The sequence below is a fragment of the Gymnoscopelus microlampas genome, assembly GCF_963454915.1.
Source record: "Gymnoscopelus microlampas genome assembly, chromosome: 7".
NCBI lineage: Eukaryota > Metazoa > Chordata > Actinopteri > Myctophiformes > Myctophidae > Gymnoscopelus > Gymnoscopelus microlampas.
Genome location: NC_139944.1, coordinates 37,438,146 through 37,457,551, shown reverse-complemented (window position 1 = coordinate 37,457,551; position 19,406 = coordinate 37,438,146). Strand labels below are relative to the sequence as shown.

Here is a 19,406-nt window from a genome sequence, read left to right as displayed (position 1 = left end):
TGACACAGAAAACAGATGCACATGCACAGACTTGCACTCACACATGGATACACATGCACACGCACGAGTGCACGTGTGCACACGCACACACATTTTAACCATTGATGTCGACACAAAGGAGAGCATACAAGGACACACATATTAAAGGTGCAGTAAGGTTACATTCACAAAATCGTGACATATGTCTTCATAATACAATAAAGCATGTCACTCAGTACTCTATGGGTATTAAGTAACAACGTCTCCGCCATATGTGGTGGCTGCCAATTATAGGACAGCACACACACGCACACACTCACACGCACACGCACACGCACACGCACACGCACACGCACACGCACACACACACACACACACACACACACACACACACACACACACACACACACACACACACACACACACACACACTGAAAAAAACCTTCATAGTAGCATAGTCTTGTTTAGAAGTATTGTCCAGAGTAGAGTCCAGATCACATCCATTCATCTAATGGCCTTTATTGCACACTCAGTAATGTTTTGGGGAAAGTGCTTAATGTTCTCAGCAGTGTGTGAGAACATTAATTACACACACAGGACCACAGGTTCACAACCTGAGGCTCTCACATGAGACAATTCTGACCTGGTTGTGCTATCCTGTCTAGCCTGGTAGGTCACCTTGGTGTGTGTGTGTTTGAGTGTGTGTGTGCGTGTGTGTGTGTGTGTGTGTGTGTGTGTGTGTGTGTGTGTGTGTGTGTGTGTGTGTGTGTGTGTGTGTGTGTGTGTGTGTGTGTGTGCGTGTGCGTGCCTGTGTGTGTGCGTGTGTGTGTGTGTGTGTGTGTGTGCGTGTGTTTATGTGTCATAGACCACAAATCACATTGCTGAGCCAACCCGGGTTGGTTTTATTTAATAAGCAGAGCACTATTTGTGTGTGTTTGTTGTGTACATCGTTACAGTGGCACAATTAATTACGAATTCATGTTATACTGACTGAAGTAATTTCTAAAAGGCAAGAGTTTGATTAATTGTTTGATTGATTGATTTTATTTTTTCATTGTAAAACAAAAAGGCATATACTTCAACATAATGTGTACAAAGGATAAAACACAAAAAAGAGAGATGCAGTAATTCATTCTTTAGAAGTAGCAATTGTTTCAGATATCTTGCAAGATTTTCTTGCCAATCTCTTTGTCAGAGAAAACCATTATTATTGAAATTGAACAAATCCTTATTAATAGCCAGCCTCTCTTAACCCAAACCACCCCCTCGGCTCACACAGAAACCATTGCTCTCTCTCTCTCTCTCCCGTCTCTCTCTTTCCCCTCTCTCTCCTCCCCTCCCTCTCTTTCTCTCTACCTCTCTCTCCCCTCTACCCCCCTCTCCCTGTCTCTCCCCTCTATCTCTCACATGCTCTTTGTGCAGTAACTCTCCCTCAGAAGAAGGTTTGCATCATAAATCAAAGGGCATTGACCTAATGCTCCTCATAACAGACATTTCCTCACTCTTCTTCCAACTACGGACTTAGAAATTACCTTGTATAACCCCCCCCCCCCCAACACACACACACTCACATCAATCCACAGGGTTTCCTCCACCTGCTGGTAGCGTGCTTGTTTTAGAGCGTGCAAGTGATGTGCGCCTACTGCTTTTTTCCCAGTGTATGCCTCTGCTGTGCTGTTCATCCTCTGCAGTATGTCTATATATATACACTGTACATGTACTATCATTATTAATGTAGAGTGTACAGTTCTATACTATAGGGAGAGGAGTAGTGACCTTATTTCTGTGCTGCATTTCATCCTCTCACACAGCAAAATCCCTCTCTGTCTTCCTCTTTCCCCCACTCAGTCTCATGTTATCTCTCTGTCTTTACCAAGAGGAAGTAGAGAGAGAGACATTGGTCTGTAGTTCAAAGCAGATTCTGTCTTAAGGCTGATATTGAGCTGTATATCGCTCGATCCTTCTTTCCTAATCCCTCTTCCCTCTTCTTATCTCCTCAGATGTGTGTGTGAGAGAGTTTGAGTGTGTGTGTGTGTGTGTGTGTGTGTGTGTGTGTGTGTGTGTGTGTGTGTGTGTGTGTGTGTGTGTGTGTGTGTGTGTGTGTGTGTGTGTGTGTGTGTGTGTGTGTGTGTGTGTGTGTGTGTGTGTGTGTGTGTGTGTACAGTACGCATCTGTGAGTTTCTGGGTTTCTGTTTATACTGACAGGATTTCAGTACTTAACAATGAAAGGGTGATGCAGGTCAGGTGTCTCAACAGCTGGGTTGTGGAGCAGTCGATGTGTTTGTGTTTAGTGTGTGTGTGTGTGTGTGTGTGTGTGTGTGTGTGTGTGTGTGTGTGTGTGTGTGTGTGTGTGTGTGTGTGTGTGTGTGTGTGTGTGTGTGTGTGTGTGTGTGTGTGTGTGTGTGTGTGAGAGAGAGTGTTTGTTGTAGGCGTGTCTTCATCCAGATGTACATCTGTGTGCATCTTTGCGTGCATGCGCGCATGTGTGTGTGTGTGTGTGTGTGTGTGTGTGTGTGTGTGTGTGTGTGTGTGTGTGTGTGTGTGTGTGTGTGTGTGTGTGTGTGTGTGTGTGTGTGTGTGTGTGTGTGTGTGTGTGTGTGTGTGTGTGTGTGTGTGTGTGATTGGCACACCAAAGCCAGCCATGCTTGGGTATCTGTGTCCACCTCCCCAGGGACAGATTAGGTGTTTAGTTGAATAGTGTTGGGTTGACATACCACCAGATGGTTTATGCATAAAGAGAGAGAGAGAGATTGTGTGTGTGTGTGTGTGTGTGTGTGTGTGTGTGTGTGTGTGTGTGTGTGTGTGTGTGTGTGTGTGTGTGTGTGTGTGTGTGTGTGTGTGTGTGTGTGTGTGTAAGGGTGTGGAAGGGTGTGGTGGTTTTCGGTGTAAATTGGCTATTACCCTCAAGGCGAAAAGCTGTTGTTAAAAGAGACCATTATTTCACTGCTTTCATGCTGTAGAATAATTATTATTGCAAGCTTACATTTAAAATGTCATTTTTGTGTCATTTACAAAATATCAATGGTTACATTTATGAAATTATCTTTTCCATTTTATAGTTTTTTAGATGAAAGTGTCATCGTTAGTGAGGTTATTCGTGTGTGTGTGTGTGTGTGTGTGTGTGTGTGTGTGTGTGTGTGTGTGTGTGTGTTTGTGTGTGTGTGTGTCTATATATATATATATATATATGTCTATATATATATATATATATATATATATATATATATATATATATATATAGTGTGCGTGTGTGTAATGTTAAAGTACTACAGTTAGTGCTGGTTGCAGTGCAGAATGCAGAATAAAGGATTAGTATTCTCTTGGTGGCGCGTGTGCCAGCACACCCGTGAGGCATAGGGATGGGGATTAACAGTGGGCAGGTGGTCTTGGCATGGACCATAGAATGGGGAAAGGGCTGGTTGTCTGCTGATGGGCACAGGGGGTGGATTTGAAGGGTAGGGTTTGTGGCTAGGAGTTGTGAGGCATTTGTAGGTCACATACGTATATGCTGGTGGTGATTGTAGGATGCAGGAGAAGGGTGAAGGGTGAGTTGTTATGAAATATGACATATTATATTGTCGCTATCGGGTGGAAACCTTCCTAATTATTATTATTAAATTAATTGTTAATTAAAATAGTGATGTGACGTATTGTGAGCTTGTATATCTTCTATTTTCACTACTTTTGTGCGACACTCTTGTATGACGAAGGAGGGCATTCATGTACGACAAAACATGTTGAAACAAGTTGAAATATGTGATGATGATACGAGATTTCTGCCTGACAGCGACAATATAATTTATTCTGTGTGGTGGATACTTTCATCTAAAGAGCCATACAGTATCATGAGTGTGTATCACCCTTTGAGCACCACAGTTCAGCCCCTGCATAGTAAAGCACATCGGCTGTTGCTGTAGTACTGTACTGGGGACAGAGTTAGAGTTGAGACTTTTCACTCATTGAGTCATTCTCAGTATCTGGGGAGTTTCAGTGTAAAGGACGCAGCTGTGAATGTAGGCCAACACACACTGACATACTGTACTGTAGGCATGTAACATAAGCATGCATTTGTCCGGATCGTACAGTATGTATTATATAGGGGCAAATGTATGCTTATGTTTCATGTTCTGAGAATGTATGCAATTATGCTGTACTGTACATTCCAGTTCAATTGAAGACAAAACATTTTACAAAAATTAATTGACTTTGTTTCATGTTTCATTCACACATTTCTAAATCTTGGGCATTCCCCAGCTGCATTAAAATGAATCTTTGGAACTTCAAATTTTATACGCTGTGCCACGCGCTTACGTGCACGTGTGTGTGTATGTTCACAGACATGCGTGGGTGCACACACACACACACACACACACACTCACACACACACACACACACACACACACACACACACACACACACACACACACACACACACACACTCACACACACACACACACACACACACACACACACACACACACACACACACACACACACACACACACACACACACACACACACACACACACACACACACACACACACACACACACACACACACACACACACACACACACACACACACACACGCGCACGCAAATCTAACCCTAACCCTTTTTCTCTCTCTCTTATAGGTCCTTGCCGTGGCCATCAAGGGAGTGATCTAGCCAATCAGGAGTGGTGAGGGGCGAGGCCAGCCTATTGGAGGGGAGAGATGTTGGTGCTGGGCAGGCATGTGGCCCTGGCTGTGATGTCATTACTACTGCTACTATGGCAGGAGGCGGCCCCCATCGAGGTCCCACTAGATCGTAAGTTAATCACTCACAATCACCAGTTAAATTTGTTTTTAAAACACACTAGAGGTTCGGGCGGCCCTCACACCTACGTTGCACCGCCGATCCGACCAAAATGTCTGAGTCACTTTGTCAGAGTGCCCGTCTGTCTGTGTCCCTTTTGTACCCATATACTGTATGGAGATGTCTGTTTATGTCTGTCTACCTGTGTTTATTCCCATATATCTGTCAGACTAGAAGTTCGGGCCACATAGAAGATCCTTCATGCGGGTGTGGTTAACATACAATAGAACTGAACCCAGCATGTTGCAGCTCTGTGGTTGGCTCATTTGATAGCAGGTGTATTGTAAATCGTCAATATTAGTCGCATATGATCTAGCATTTTCCCATTATTTTATCTATACCACTATATAACTTAAACTCATTTATATTCTATTAGTCACACAACCCCCCTCACATTGCCCCTAACACAGTCTGCAGCCTTTGTAAAGTACAGTAAGTACTCTTAACCTTACTGTAAACATAATGGTTTTATACTGTACATTTTCACTCCGAAAGCCAGGTATGAACACAACTCAGTAAACAAATGTCTTTTAAATGTGTTATTGAAGCTGTTTGAGCTGTAGCACCTGCCTTTACATATGATTATCATAGGAACAGTGATACATTGTGACAGTTCTTTTCACGTACGGTTGACTTCAGATGGCATTGTCTTCCCAAATGGATCCTGGGTTGATTGTGCTTCATTGATTTTGGAGAAGAACGTCAATACACATATGAGTGAACATATAACACACATATTAACCGCTTGGCTGAGGTGGACAGTAACTGAGTACATTTACTTAAGTACTGTACTTAAGTACATATTCTGAGGATCTGTACTTTACTTGAGTATTAGATTTCTTTGATACTTATAACTCTTACTCGAGTACATTTCCAAGACAAATATTTTACTTTTACTCAAGTAAATTTCTAGGAAGGCTGAAAAGTACTGAGTACTTTTAGGTTGGCTGGTTGTTGTTTTTCACCCCTAAAATGCAATTGGCCACACGTTGTATTCGTCAAAGAAGGAACCCTATCCAATGTTCCCTGTAGCGTGCGCGTTTATGTTGAGGGGTTCTGTCTGGTGCCATCACCATCGTCTTGACATTCCATCTCAAACTATTTTCCACTTTGGGAAGACAAGAGAATCTTTTCTCTCTCGTGGTGGGGCAGACGAGAGTTTGAGGATGCAGTCTGGGGCAACGGGGGAGGGGTATGCGGGGTAAATTGGGAGAGACGAGCGGATCGACCCGAGATGCAGAAAAACAGGAAGCGTGGTGGGGTTCAGAATGAATGTGACAGCTGTGTGTGAGGAGAATAAGGAAGACAAAGGATGACATTCCTGACAGGGCATTTATGACGAGAGCATGGATTGAAGCAGATAGTAGCTGTGTTTGTTCTATCGTTGTGTCTGTTATAGACCGAAGGCATCCAGCTCCACCATGACCACATGAACCCTATCGTCCACATTCTGTTGGAAAGCATTCTTCAGTGGTGAAATGAGTAGATCCACCAGCTATAGCTATAGCTTGTATACAGTAGATCGTCTATTTTCGCTAAAGAGATTTGGGTTAGAGGAATTAGTTAGCGGACCCAATATAGAGCCCTGGGGGACCCCGGTAAACAAAGTATATACAGGGATTAAGTGGTTATTAGTGGAGGTCAGGGTTTACTGTGTGTCAGCACGGACATTGAAAACATACTGTACCAGTCAGTGCTGAGATTTTGACAACAAATTTTGATTTAGTTTTAGTCATAGTCTTTAGTCATATTTTAGTCATCTGAAATGTTTTACATTTAGTCTATTTTAGTCGACTAAATATCATAAGATTTTAGTCGACTAAAATCTACAGTTGATTTACTCCACTAAAATGTACTTTTGGGCGGACCGTGATGGCATCGAAATGAGTTTCACTAGCCGATCTTATAATCTATAATAGATGTCGAGATAAGCACAACATTTTGGATCACTTTAGAGAGTTCAAAACTATCAATTTCACCTGAGTTTTGGCTAGCACTAGTATTTAGCACATAGCAGTGACATATGATACTTTTTTTGCCTTGAATATTCTTGAAAGGCAAAGAGTGACATGTTTTTTAGTTTTTCGCCTTGAAAACAATGCATGCCTTGAATGGGGAAACGTTTTTATTTTATTGGGACTCATAAAATCACAAATTGTCCCTGGGCTTGGACCCATTCAAATGAACACTCCTGGGTCCTGGCAGCCACTAACTACATTGAAAACCTAACATCACTGCTACTGCTTTAGATCAGTGGTTCTCAACCTGTGGGTCGGGTCCCGGGTCCCCAGATGACAGTGAAGTGACAATTTAAGACCTTTTTAATACCTAAAGAAAGAAAAGAAAATAAATGAAAAAAGACCATTCTGCATCAACAGTAATCAACAAACTATACTATAGAAAATTGTCAAACATTGGCCAAATTGTCAAATAATATAAGACAGAGGCAAACATTTTGAAAATAGCTGATCTACAAGCTCACAACGCCTGCGCCTTGCGAGGCGTTGTGAGCTTGTAGAGCGGGTAATCTGCACGCACGCACGCACGCACGCACGCACGCACGCACGCACGCTCATATTGTCATACCTGTCCATTATCATACATGACAGCTCTTGACTGTAGACTCATGTCATGTGGACTCCCGTGGGAACTATGGAAACAAAGGGACAAAGGAAAAAAAAGAAGTCTCCTTTTCTTCCAATTTTCTTTCTCGTTTCACGCAGCCCTTTTTCACACAGAAGATAAATAGTGCATTATGTCTCACTCTGGTCTTATGAATAATGATCCCCTGGGCACCAGGGCTATAAGATGCAAACACACACACACACACACACACACACACACACACACACACACACACACACACACACACACACGCACACGCACCCACGCGTACGCACACACATTCGCACACACACCATATATCTATATATATATCTATATACTGTATATAGATATGATATTGATATATATATTATATATCAAGACACCAGCAGCAATCAGCTGTCAGTTGTCCTATGATCTATTTATCTGCCCCCCTATGGCGCCATTTCTCTGGGTTTCTTTATATGCCTTGACCTCTGAACCCTGGACTCATGATGCTCTATTGATCTGGTACACGCACATACGCGCACACACTCAATAGGGAGCATTCGTATAATAGCCCGCTCACCCGCTGACCTCTCCCAAATGTATTCGACACATTATGAGCTGATAGACAGACAGGGATTAACACAGACTGTCAGATTGCATTCAGCACAATGGCCTGGTTGAACCAGCTGGAGATGACAATATTCTTATATTGGTTTGGCCGATATATCGGCCATTATTATCTCCGGCAGGCTGAAAGGCCAGGGAGTGTGCAGAGATTATGTTTTCACCCCTGTCCGTCCGCGTGTCCATCTGTGTACAGCTAATGTCTGACACCACTGGACCGATCGGCGTGACACTTTATACGCTCTAATTGGCTATGATTGGGGTTCCAAAGTTTGAGGGAGGGGCCTGTTTGACCAAAAAAATTCAAAGGTCATGAACGCAGCATCCAATCTACTCCAAATTTGAACAACGAGCCAAAAGAGATTCCACTTTACAAAATGTTGTTGTGGGTCATGTGACAATGATAGCAGCCAAATACTGTTTTGAGGACAAGCTGTTTTGCTTAGCCTTAGAAGACTAATTTGTCAAAAACGGTCCATGGTGCCTGTGGAATCAATTTTTAGCAGCATAGGTTGATATAGAAAAAACTTTTAACAGCTGAAAAATACTGGAGTGTTACTTTTAACTCTTAGCCTTTTTAGGACAGCTCAAGCGAAGCGAGCTGTCCTCTATGGAGAGAGATGAAAGGCGTCTGAGGTATGTGGGATGTAACCTCTGCAGGCTTATAAAGAGAGGAGGTGGCTTAGGCGAAAAAGGGGCGTAACGGGGCGTGATTTGGTCAGGGACTCTCTGTTTGTGGGAAAAAGTGGGCCGGCTTGCTAAAAAAGGGTCTGGTTGCCACCGATTGGTTGCTGCAACTTGGATTCATGCAGGGAGACGCCCCCTCTTTGCTCCAAACACCGATTGGTTGCTGCAACTTGGATTCATGCAGGGAGACGCCCCCTCTTTGCTCCGAAAAATTTGGAACGGCTGCCTGTTGTCACAGGCACTCAGGCACTGCAGAGAAGTAGACACAGTGGTGGAAAAAGTACTCAAATTCTTTACTTAAGTAAAAGTACCAATACTGCAATATAAAAATACTCCGTTACAAGTAAAAGTCCAGAATTAAAAATGTACTTGAGTAAAAGTACAAAAGTATTGGCATCAAAATGTACTTAAAGTACCAAAAGTAAAAGTACTAAATATTTGAAAATAGCCGATCTACAAATATTTGAAAATAGCCGATCTACAAGCTCACAAGGCGTCGCGATGCGACGCGTTGTGAGCTTGTAGATCTGCTATTTTCAAATAGCCTATAGGTATGAAATAGGGCTAAAGTGGTTAATGTATATTTCATTATATCATAGTTTATATCTGAAAAGTAACTAGTAACTAAAGTTTTCAACTAAATGTAGAGTAAAAGTGCAATATTTGCCTCTGAGATGTAGTGGAGTAGAAGTAAAAGTATTGTAAATTGGAAATACTCAAGTAAAGTACAAATACCTCAAAACTGTACTCAAGTACAGTACTTTAGTAAATGTACTTAGTTACTTTCCACCACTGAGTAGACATGTAGACTATAGACTATGGAGGCATCAGAATTTTGTATTAAATTATAGAATGCACCAAAACATTAATAAGTGTTGACTTGAATCTATTTAAGCCACAATAAAGCCCCGCTTTTATTTTTGATTTTTATTTGGGGTTTATTTAGCATAGTTTTAGATGATTTTCTGTGCACATTTCTTCATTTAAGCATCGCGAGCTGCGAACGGCCTTTTTGCATGTAGTTGAAGCGCAAGGGGCGGCGGGGGGGAGAGAGTCGCAGATAGACAGCTGGAGAGTTGAATAACCTCCTCTTCAAATAACCAGATTTATTTACCAAAGTAGCCTATGTAGGCGACCTACATGTTTATGTTTTAGCTTAGACACGGGTAGCCTACAATAGTTGGTAGATGATTGGTAAATTATTAACCATGACAACGACTCAAAGACTTTTATTTTGTACTTTCTTGAACCACAAGCATATCGCTGCACCAGTAGGCTACATGAGAGAGAAAAAGGGGGGGGGACCACTTGATACACAAAAACAAAGCTGGCAATGTATTGCTAATATCCAGGGATGCTTTGTTAGGCTACACCGCTACAGAGTGCAAAGCACTACATTTAGCCAGTGAGAATTGCAGTGTACATAAAGTGCGCTCGGAAAGGTTTATTTTAGGAGCGCTTTGTGATGCACCGTGCAGTCAAATCCGCGGTGTCAATAAATTCCACTGCCCGCTCTTTGATGAGTCCTCCATCCTCCATGAATCGAATACAAACTGCAACTAGTTCCCGTTTGGAAAGCGGGAAATCTTTATACGCGAGTAGGCCTATTGCAAAATATTGTCCAATGTCCACTGAGTTCAGCCTTTATTTTACCAAGCAGGACTGATGCTGCAGCCTGAAGCAGCTTGCCCTGAAAGTGGTTTAGGCGACCGTTCGTTTAGGCGTCCTCGCGTCGCTGAGTTTGCTCTGGACAAACTTTTTTTTTTACGCTGGTGCCATTGCTGCCTCTCTGCTGTCTCAAGAATCAAACATGAAGAGAACGAGGCCACTCAGGCCAGGACATGTGTGTGGTGTTTATATTGTGCGCTTATGTCAATAAACCGGTTCTGTGAATGAGGGACACAGACAGACACATTTCACACTCGAGTGTGAAATGGGATTCTGAGAATACACATTGGCTCAATTGCTCAAAAGACCCAACATCCTCCAGACACGCAGGACGTAGAGAGAGAATGGATGTGTATTACGTTATTTGTCAGCCTTAAGTATAGGGGCGATATTCATAGTAAATACACAAAAAGCTGTCTGGCGGAGTTAAGGCACAGTGGCCCTCATTTATCAACGCGGTGTAGCCCGAATAATGAACGTACGGCGATATCACCGCACCTTTCGGCATTTATCAATATATCCTGACGTGGGCTTCATCCTACTTTACGCTGAGATCTCACGTCTGGTCGAGACCAATTGTTGACGTTGGCTGCGCCCGTTTATTCCATTCTAGACCTGCGGAGCAGACGGTCTGACAGGCATCTGGACACATATATCCACTCCAAAATGTATATCTACACTAATAAATAATCCCTGTGAAAATATAACATTTTATAAAGTAATTTAAACAAACTGCTTTAACAGTCATTCGGTTAGGCTTGCAGATCTGCATGGCTGCGTTGGCTATTTGACAATAGCAGATCTACAAGCTCACAACAGGTCCCATCACTACGCGTTGTGAGCTTGTAGATCTGCTATTTTCAGCGCAGCAGCGATTCTGCGAGATAATTTTCGGGAGCCCCGAGTCCCCGACATTCTTTTCATGGACAGTGAGGTCCAGAGAGAGAGAGAGAGAGAGAGAGAGAGAGAGAGAGAGAGAGAGAGAGAGAGAGAGAGAGAGAGAGAGAGAGAGAGAGAGAGAGAGAGAGAGAGAGAGAGATAACCACGATAACGCAATGGTGATTATGAACCACGTACCCAAACCCGTTAAAGGCTGCTTTTCCCAAGCTGAACTATACTATTGTTCAATGAAAAGCATTGTAATCCGATTAGTGGCCATTTTTTCATAATGTATTCGAGTGCAATACACCTACCAACCGATAGGGTCACTCTGTTAAAAGCATATGGCCACCGATCAGATTAAAATGCTTTTTATTGAACAATACGGATGATACAGGTACTTTTGAGAGCCCATATATACATGTAACCTCCGTCGCCATGGGATAAGCACTTTATCTTTTAAATATGAACGTTTATGTAGATGTACGGGTCATAAATGGAGAAAGTGCAAACACTAGGTTGAAGTTCATCCATGACGGTCGTGACAGTCGACCGTCGTGTATCCGTGGCTATTACTCCCTCTAACATTTCCCATGTTTTTAGCAGTGGTGGAAAAAGTACTCAAATTCTTTACTTAAGTAAAAGTACCAATACTGCAATATAGAAATACTCTTGTTACAAGTAAAAGTCCAGAATTCAAAATTTACTTGAGTAAAAGTACAAAAGTATTGGCATCAAAATGCACTTAAAGTACCAAAAGTAAAAGTACTAAATATTTGAAAATAGCAGATCTTCAAGCTCACAACGGGTCGCGATGCGACGCGTTGTGAGCTTGTAGACCGGCTAGGTATAAAATAGGGTTAAAGTGGTTAATGTATGTTTCATTATATCATAATTTATATCTGAAAAGTAACTAGTAACTAAAGTTTTCAAATACATGTAGTGGAGTAAAAGTACAATAGTTGCCTCTGAGATGTAGTGGTAAAGGTATTGGAAATTGGAAATACTCAAGTAAAGTACAGATACCTCAAAATTGTACTTATAAGTACAGTACTTGAGTAAATGTACTTAGTTACTTTCCACCACTGGTTTTTAGTGTATTGAAATAATGTCATGCATATTTGTCCAGTGCATAGCCTACTGCAGGCCTTGTTGACTAGATTTAGAATAGATTTTTAAGCTCTTGCTCCTGAAATGATCGATTATTTTTTAAGGGGAAACGCCATCATTTAACATGCAAGTCAATGGGTGAGAAGGACATTGCCAGGCACAAGTGTAGGTAATTAATGTATTTGTGCAAGATGACCCTGCTACTGTATATAAAATGTGTATATTACTCGTTCATCATGGTTCATGTTCAAATAGCTCAATCCAAAATATAATGCTGTAGGCCTAAGTGTTAGGCTGTATTTACGCACCTGCTTAATTGTAATTAATGCTTAAATATAGTTATGACCGGTATTTTTTATCAGATGTCTGATACATTTGATTCATTCCGGACATTGGGACCAGCAGGTTACAATCCTATATCGTAACCCCTGGTATTGACCACATTGCTTAGCAGAGTTCAGTGATGCAAATGCATGTCAAGTTGATCAACAGATTGTATTATTCTCCAATGCAATAACAGTACTGAAATGAAGGCTATAAGGGCAATAATGGGAGCCCTTTCTTTTTTAAAGTAACTTCAAAGTTACTTTTCACAGTAACGCATTACTTTTTGGTGTAAGTAACTAGTAAAGTAACTGAGTTACTTTTACATGACAAGTAACTAGTAATGGTAACTAGTCACTGGTTTTCAGTAACTAGCACACCACTAGCACAACACTACAACGGTGTCTAACCGAGAGTTATACTTCTCCAGTACAACGGTGTCTAACCGAGAGTTATACTTCTCCAGTACAACGGTGTCTAACCGAGAGTTATACTTCTCCAGTACAACGGTGTCTAACCGAGAGTTATACTTCTCCAGTACAACGGTGTCTAACCGAGAGTTATACTTCTCCAGTACAACGGTGTCTAACTGAGAGTCCATGCAGATCACAGTTGACAAATATTATATATTATCGGAGCTATTATTAATGTTATCGGTTTTATCGTGATGACGTCATAATTCCTGATATCGAACCGATAATTATCGGGCCGATACTTATCGTGCACTAATAATTTTATCGCAAATTATTGTCTCCGCCAGGCCGAAGGCATGGCGAGAGAGTATGTTTTACCCCCTGTCCGTCCGTGTGTCTGTGTGTGTGTGTGTCCGTGTGTCTGTGAACAGCTAATCTCTGGCACCGTTGGCTTGATCGCAGTGAAACTGTGCACACACACTCCCTGGATGCCAGAGCAGAACCTCTGCCCCAAATTTTTCACATGGGCCTTTTATAGCGCCACCAGGAGGCTGATTTGTGCAAAAGACATTTTTGGACAGTACTCCTACAGATTTTATCCAAACATCACGCAAATCGGTGCACAGTATCTCTATAGTCATGTGATCAACACAGATCTGCCTGATTTTCCATATTCCATCCTGATTGGCTAAGGTTGGCTTCCAAAGTTTGCAGGATTGGTCCATTTTGAACTAAATGCCTCAAATCATGAACGCAGCTTGTGATTTATGTGAAATTTAACACGCATGTTCCCACTAGGCCGAGGAAGAAATGCCATTTGAAAATGTTCAAATCAGCCTCATGGTGGCGCTATAAAAGGCAGATTTGTGTTTTTAACTATCTGCACCGATCTGCGTGAAACTTTGCACACATACTCCCTAGAGGCCAAGGAAAAATATCTGCCCTGCATTTTTCACATTAGCCTTTTATAGCGCCACCAGGAGGCCGACTTATGTAAAACTTTTTTTTTTTTAGATTAAGCCTTCACATTTTTTCCAAATTTCACGCAAATCGGTACACATGATCTCTATAGTCATGTGATCAAGATGCATCTGTTTGATATTTCATATTCCATCGTGATTGGCTAACATTGACATCTAAAGTTTGCAGGAGTGGCCCGCTTTGAACAAAATGCCGCAAATCATGAACACAGCGTCCAATTGTGGTGGAACTTTGCACGCACATTTGCACTACGTTGAAGAACAAACGCCACCCTTTTAACATTGCCCTATTATAGCGCCACCAGGAGGCAGATGTTTCTTTTTTATATTACTTTTAATTTTGTCCAAACATGCAAATCAGTACACATGATCTCTATAGTCAAGTGATCAAGATGGATCTGTCAAATTTTTTATATTCCATCCTGATTGGCGAATTCCGAAAATTGCTGGCCCACAATAACCTACCTGACCTGGCGGAGACCTATGCTCCGAGGAGCACTTTTTCTGGTTTTTATATTTTTCTCTGTTGTTGGTGACAACTCTAGTGCGACGCCACGACGGCACGACGGTGTCATGAATGCGTCCTTTCACAATATTGTGCGTCAGCGACGCAGGACGCAGGCCTATGAGCATCTCTGCTCAGTGCGGCTGCAGAGTTCATGTGCAACATCGCATGGCTGTGGCTTTACAGTTTTCCTTCGCCGTGTCTGTAGGTCACCCCCAGGGACCCCCAAGGGTCTCCAGGGACCCCTAAGGGGGGGGGACGACCGCGGACCTCCTTTTTTTTTTTTTTTTCATCCCATGCTTTTGTACCCCCAAAACTATTTTCTTTTTTTTTTGGGGGGGGGGGGTCCTGCGCTGTCCATCATGACATCTATGTCATTCTTTCTTGTTCAACTAGGGCTACCAAAGCACTGTGGAGCTGACGTTGATGGGTTGTGGTTTAGGGTCAGAGAAAAGACAGCTTCCATCATTCGTTCCTGTTCCTCCCCCATCCCCCTCTCCTCAGGCTACCTTATCTGCTGCACAGCAATGTGCCTGGGTGACCTTTATTGATGAGACCATTCTGCACTTCCGTAGGACTGTGTGCATGTGCACACATACGCACGCGCACGCGCACACGCACACGCGCACGCGCACACACACACACACACACACACGCACACGCACACACACACACACACACACACACAAAATGTAAGGTGGTGAATAGATGGATGCTCATGCTTTCTTTTGAAAACATGCAGCTTGAACCCAGATGCATTGTCCTTCTACCCTCCCCCTCACTCTTAACCACCACCAGAAATACACACGTACAACCCACACCTCTATAATTTCATTAGGCTAGGGCAGATATGAATACAAGGGAGAAGAACTGGGGATCATCATGAAACACAGTAAATATTAGCAATTTGTTATGAGCCTGCTGGTTAACACCCCTACATAAGTATCGATGGACACACATACTGTACACACCTGAATGTAAACCCACATATACATAGACATACACATGCCCTCGCGTATGTGGCCGTGGACCCTTTGTCAAAACTGATCTTTAGTCGTGAGAGAAATACAAGGTCAAGCCACTGATAGGTCTGCCATCACTGTGTGTGTGTGTGTGTGTGTGTGTGTGTGTGTGTGTGTGTGTGTGTGTGTGTGTGTGTGTGTGTGTGTGTGTGTGTGTGTGTGTGTGTTTTCTGTCTGCCTGTCTGTTTTTCTATCTGTCTGTCTGTCTAAGGGGGTAGGTTTCAATCACAACCTTGACAGTCTATATATTATGCTTTTATGATGCATTTTAAAAGGCGACCTATAGGCCTTACAAAGAGATTACATTCACATGAGTCCGTTTGGTATTTGGAGAGGCTGCAGTAATAAGAAATGTGACTAGAGGACCATCACATGAATGCATGTATTTCGTTTTTGGGTTACTGTACAATTTTACCAAATATGTGAGACGACATTTTATCACTTCCTGCTGTGTGAAAACTGTGTTTTTGTCATTTTTCTAGTGTAATAACATTTTTCTTCATGTTGTTCTGATTCTTTGATAACCCAATATTTCATCATTATGTGAGCTAATCCCGTTTCTCTCTTTGTGTATCATTTTGCCCTTCCCTGATTGGGTTACACCATACAGGTGAGTTGTCAACTGATGTATTATACTTATTTTTTTTAGGCAGAATGTTAATGAACCAGTTTGTTTATTTTCATAACATACTGATGTAGATGTTTTTACCTCTAAACTATACCCAGTAGATAAAGAAGCATTTCACCAGAAGATGTGTTGATTCATTTTGCAAATGATCTCATATAATTTATACCCACAAAACTTTTAAATCATGAGTGTAAATGTATATAAGCTTAAGTGTATACCTTCTTGCACATTGACTGATTAATGAATTAATTGATTGATTGGTTGATTGATTGATTGATTGATTGATTAATTAATGAATTAATCCGTTTATTTGTTGATGTATGAATTCATTTAACTATTTAAGAACAAAAGCATGGCCTAAAGTCTGTTGAAGGTTTAAGAACACATGCATTGCAGATTTCAAATTTGACCAAGTAGGCTACAGTGACTTTGGCCTTCTGGCCATAGGAATTATCTACTGCCAATTCATTTAATGAAATCAAATCAATATTGAAAAATATTCAACAACACAGCTCACAGTGTATTCCAGGTGAAATGCTCTTTAAAATACACACTGTAACATAGTACTGTAACATCTGCTTATACAGTGTGACATTGTCATTGATCTAATAAGACTAACAAGCATAACCACCATGTCTCTCTCCCTCTCTGGCTCTCTGTCTCCTGGACTAACAGCAAAGATCCAACAAGCCAGTAAGTGCTTATCATGTGTTGATTTGAGAAGTGTTCCTTATGCAAATGTGCTACCAGAAATGTTAAATAAAATCTAATGGGTGATTATTATATTACCATCTGTAAGTGAGCATCATGAAAGATCTACTTATGAGCACAGATTCTTAGATGTGTCAGATGAAGAAGGAATATGTTAATTATATCAAGTGCAATTAAAACATTTGAAATGTGATCATTTAAAATAAGATAGACGGACACAGTGGAGGTAAGTGCTCCATTTTCACAACGTGCTGTATAGGCTACATTTATTTCACTGTTCAATGCATGAGGGTAAAAAAATCCCTGCCAATTATCTCCTCTTCCACCACTGATCAAACCTATAGCATACTGTAAAAAATACTCTCAGGGTTACCATGGTAACATGAAGGTTATGCATTAAAGCCCTTTCAGATGTGGAAAAGATTCACACACGCACGCACGCGCGCGCACACACACACACACACACACACACACACACACACACACACACACACACACACACACACACACACACACATTTAATAGATGGAGGAAAAATTCTCTCTCTCTCTTTTTAATTCTAACTGGGATTTTCATTCTCACAGGCCAGTGCCAGAACTCCCTGTTAGTGCTTAGTTGTGTGGGCTTTGCTTTCTGAACCCCTTTTTTTCAGTGTGTGTGTGTGTGTGTACACGTACACGCGCATGTGTGTAGTACAGCATGAGATTCTGCTCTCGTTAGCTCAAAGTGGAACAAGGCAGTGAAATGCTGGCTGTGTGAGTGCGACTGTGTGTGCTGGGGTACTAGATTTGGCTTAAGTGGGCAATTAAATATGTATAGAAGACTGAACACAGCTGGAGACAGCAAGAGAGGGCCAGGCAAATCACAATGCTCTCTATCATTAGTGTGTGTGTGTGTGTGTGTGTGTGTGTGTGTGTGTGTGTGTGTGTGTGTGTGTGTGTGTGTGTGCGTGCGTGCGTGCGTGCGTGCGTGCGTGCGTGCGTGCGTGCGTGCGTGCGTGCGTGCGTGCGTGCGTGCGTACGGGATTGGGTTCCTGGTCAGTGTCTGCTATTATTAGACTTCTTCTGGCTATTGTTGCTGTGTTTGATAGTATAGTGTAGAGAGACAGGAAGCCAAGGTCAGAGACAAGATACACATGAACTCACAAGGAGCATGTGGTCCATGGTTCCATGCACGGGCTGAGCCGACAAGCACCCATTTTACAGACAATTTTAAACTCCTGCACGTCAATTACTTGTAAACGAATAGATTTCTTTTTGTTACCATTTTATCATGAGCAATAGTGAGGACCAATTATATGAAGATACTGTAGGTTGAAAATTGTTGAAGTCGTCCTTTAAACATACAATAACTTTCCATGCAGAAGTGCTATGCGACACACAGAGTACGATGGTGGTTTGTGATCGTGAATGGCGCGAGGAGACACAATACGTAATCTCTCAATCAAAACCTAATTACTTTAACTCTTTTGTCTTTCTTCATAATTTGTTTATGTTCCATCTCTCTCTCTCTCTCTGTCCTTCCCCTACCCTCGCTAATTTTTCTCTTGTTCCCTTTTCCATCTCTCTATCTTCCTCTCTATCTCCCTCTCTCCTCCACAGTGAAGCAGCCTCCCACCATAGTAAAACAGTCATTGAAGGACTACATTGTGGATCCCAGAGATAACATCATCATTGAGTGTGAAGCCAAGGGAAACCCTAACCCAGTGTGAGTGATAGACCGTCAACAGTCAGCACGCACACGCACACGCACACGCACACGCACACACACACACACACACACACACACACACACACACACACACACACACACACACACACACACACACACACACACACACACACGCGTGATTGTTTTCACTTTCTCTCTCCTCTATCGCCTTCTTTCTCCTTCTCTACTCTTCTTCTCCATCCTCCTCACCTCTTCTGTCTCCTATACTGTCCTTTCCTGTTTCCACTTCCCTTGTACTCCTCTTCTTTTCCCTCCTCTCCTGTCCTCTTCTGTTCCTCTGTAACTCTCTTGACAGTGACAGTCATGACGGGTGACAGTCATTAGTGGCAGACCTGTCCTACTCAGCCGTGCCATCATTTCAAGATGCGCAACACTGTCTGTACCCCCACTGTCCTTCAAACACACACGCACAGACGCGTGAACAATTACACAGCGATGCATCTTGGGAGGTTCCTCCCCAACCAACCAACAAACCCAAACCCAAAAGCTACACTCTCACAACACCTTTGAAATCAAGGTGACACCTGTCTTCTTGCCCTCAGTTTCCTGTCCTGACAAGCCACTGTGCTTTTTGCTGCCATGCCATGACTCTTGGAATAAGTGTTTCTGTCTTTGTCACAGCCATTGAGCTCTGCTCCCTCCTCTTTAAAGATACAATCTGTCATTTTTATGTCCGCTGTCTCTCTCTCCCGACGGA

General features: G+C 42.3%; 1 protein-coding gene across 6 annotated transcripts in view; it reads left to right on the top strand.

The window, feature by feature from the left end:
- Window positions 1-19,406, top strand: part of nfasca (neurofascin homolog (chicken) a) — a 145,388-nt gene that overhangs the window by 73,497 nt on the left and 52,485 nt on the right. For 5 of the 6 annotated variants that reach the window (XM_084062098.1, XM_084062101.1, XM_084062100.1 and 2 more), the window contains 3 exons: window positions 4,614-4,787; window positions 16,943-16,960; window positions 18,580-18,685. In XM_084062098.1, the coding sequence (XP_083918224.1) occupies window positions 4,694-4,787; window positions 16,943-16,960; window positions 18,580-18,685 (218 nt within the window). In that variant the 5' untranslated portion in view covers window positions 4,614-4,693. The remainder of the gene's footprint in view (window positions 1-4,613; window positions 4,788-16,942; window positions 16,961-18,579; window positions 18,686-19,406) is intronic. The other variant, XM_084062099.1, reaches the window with a different exon arrangement.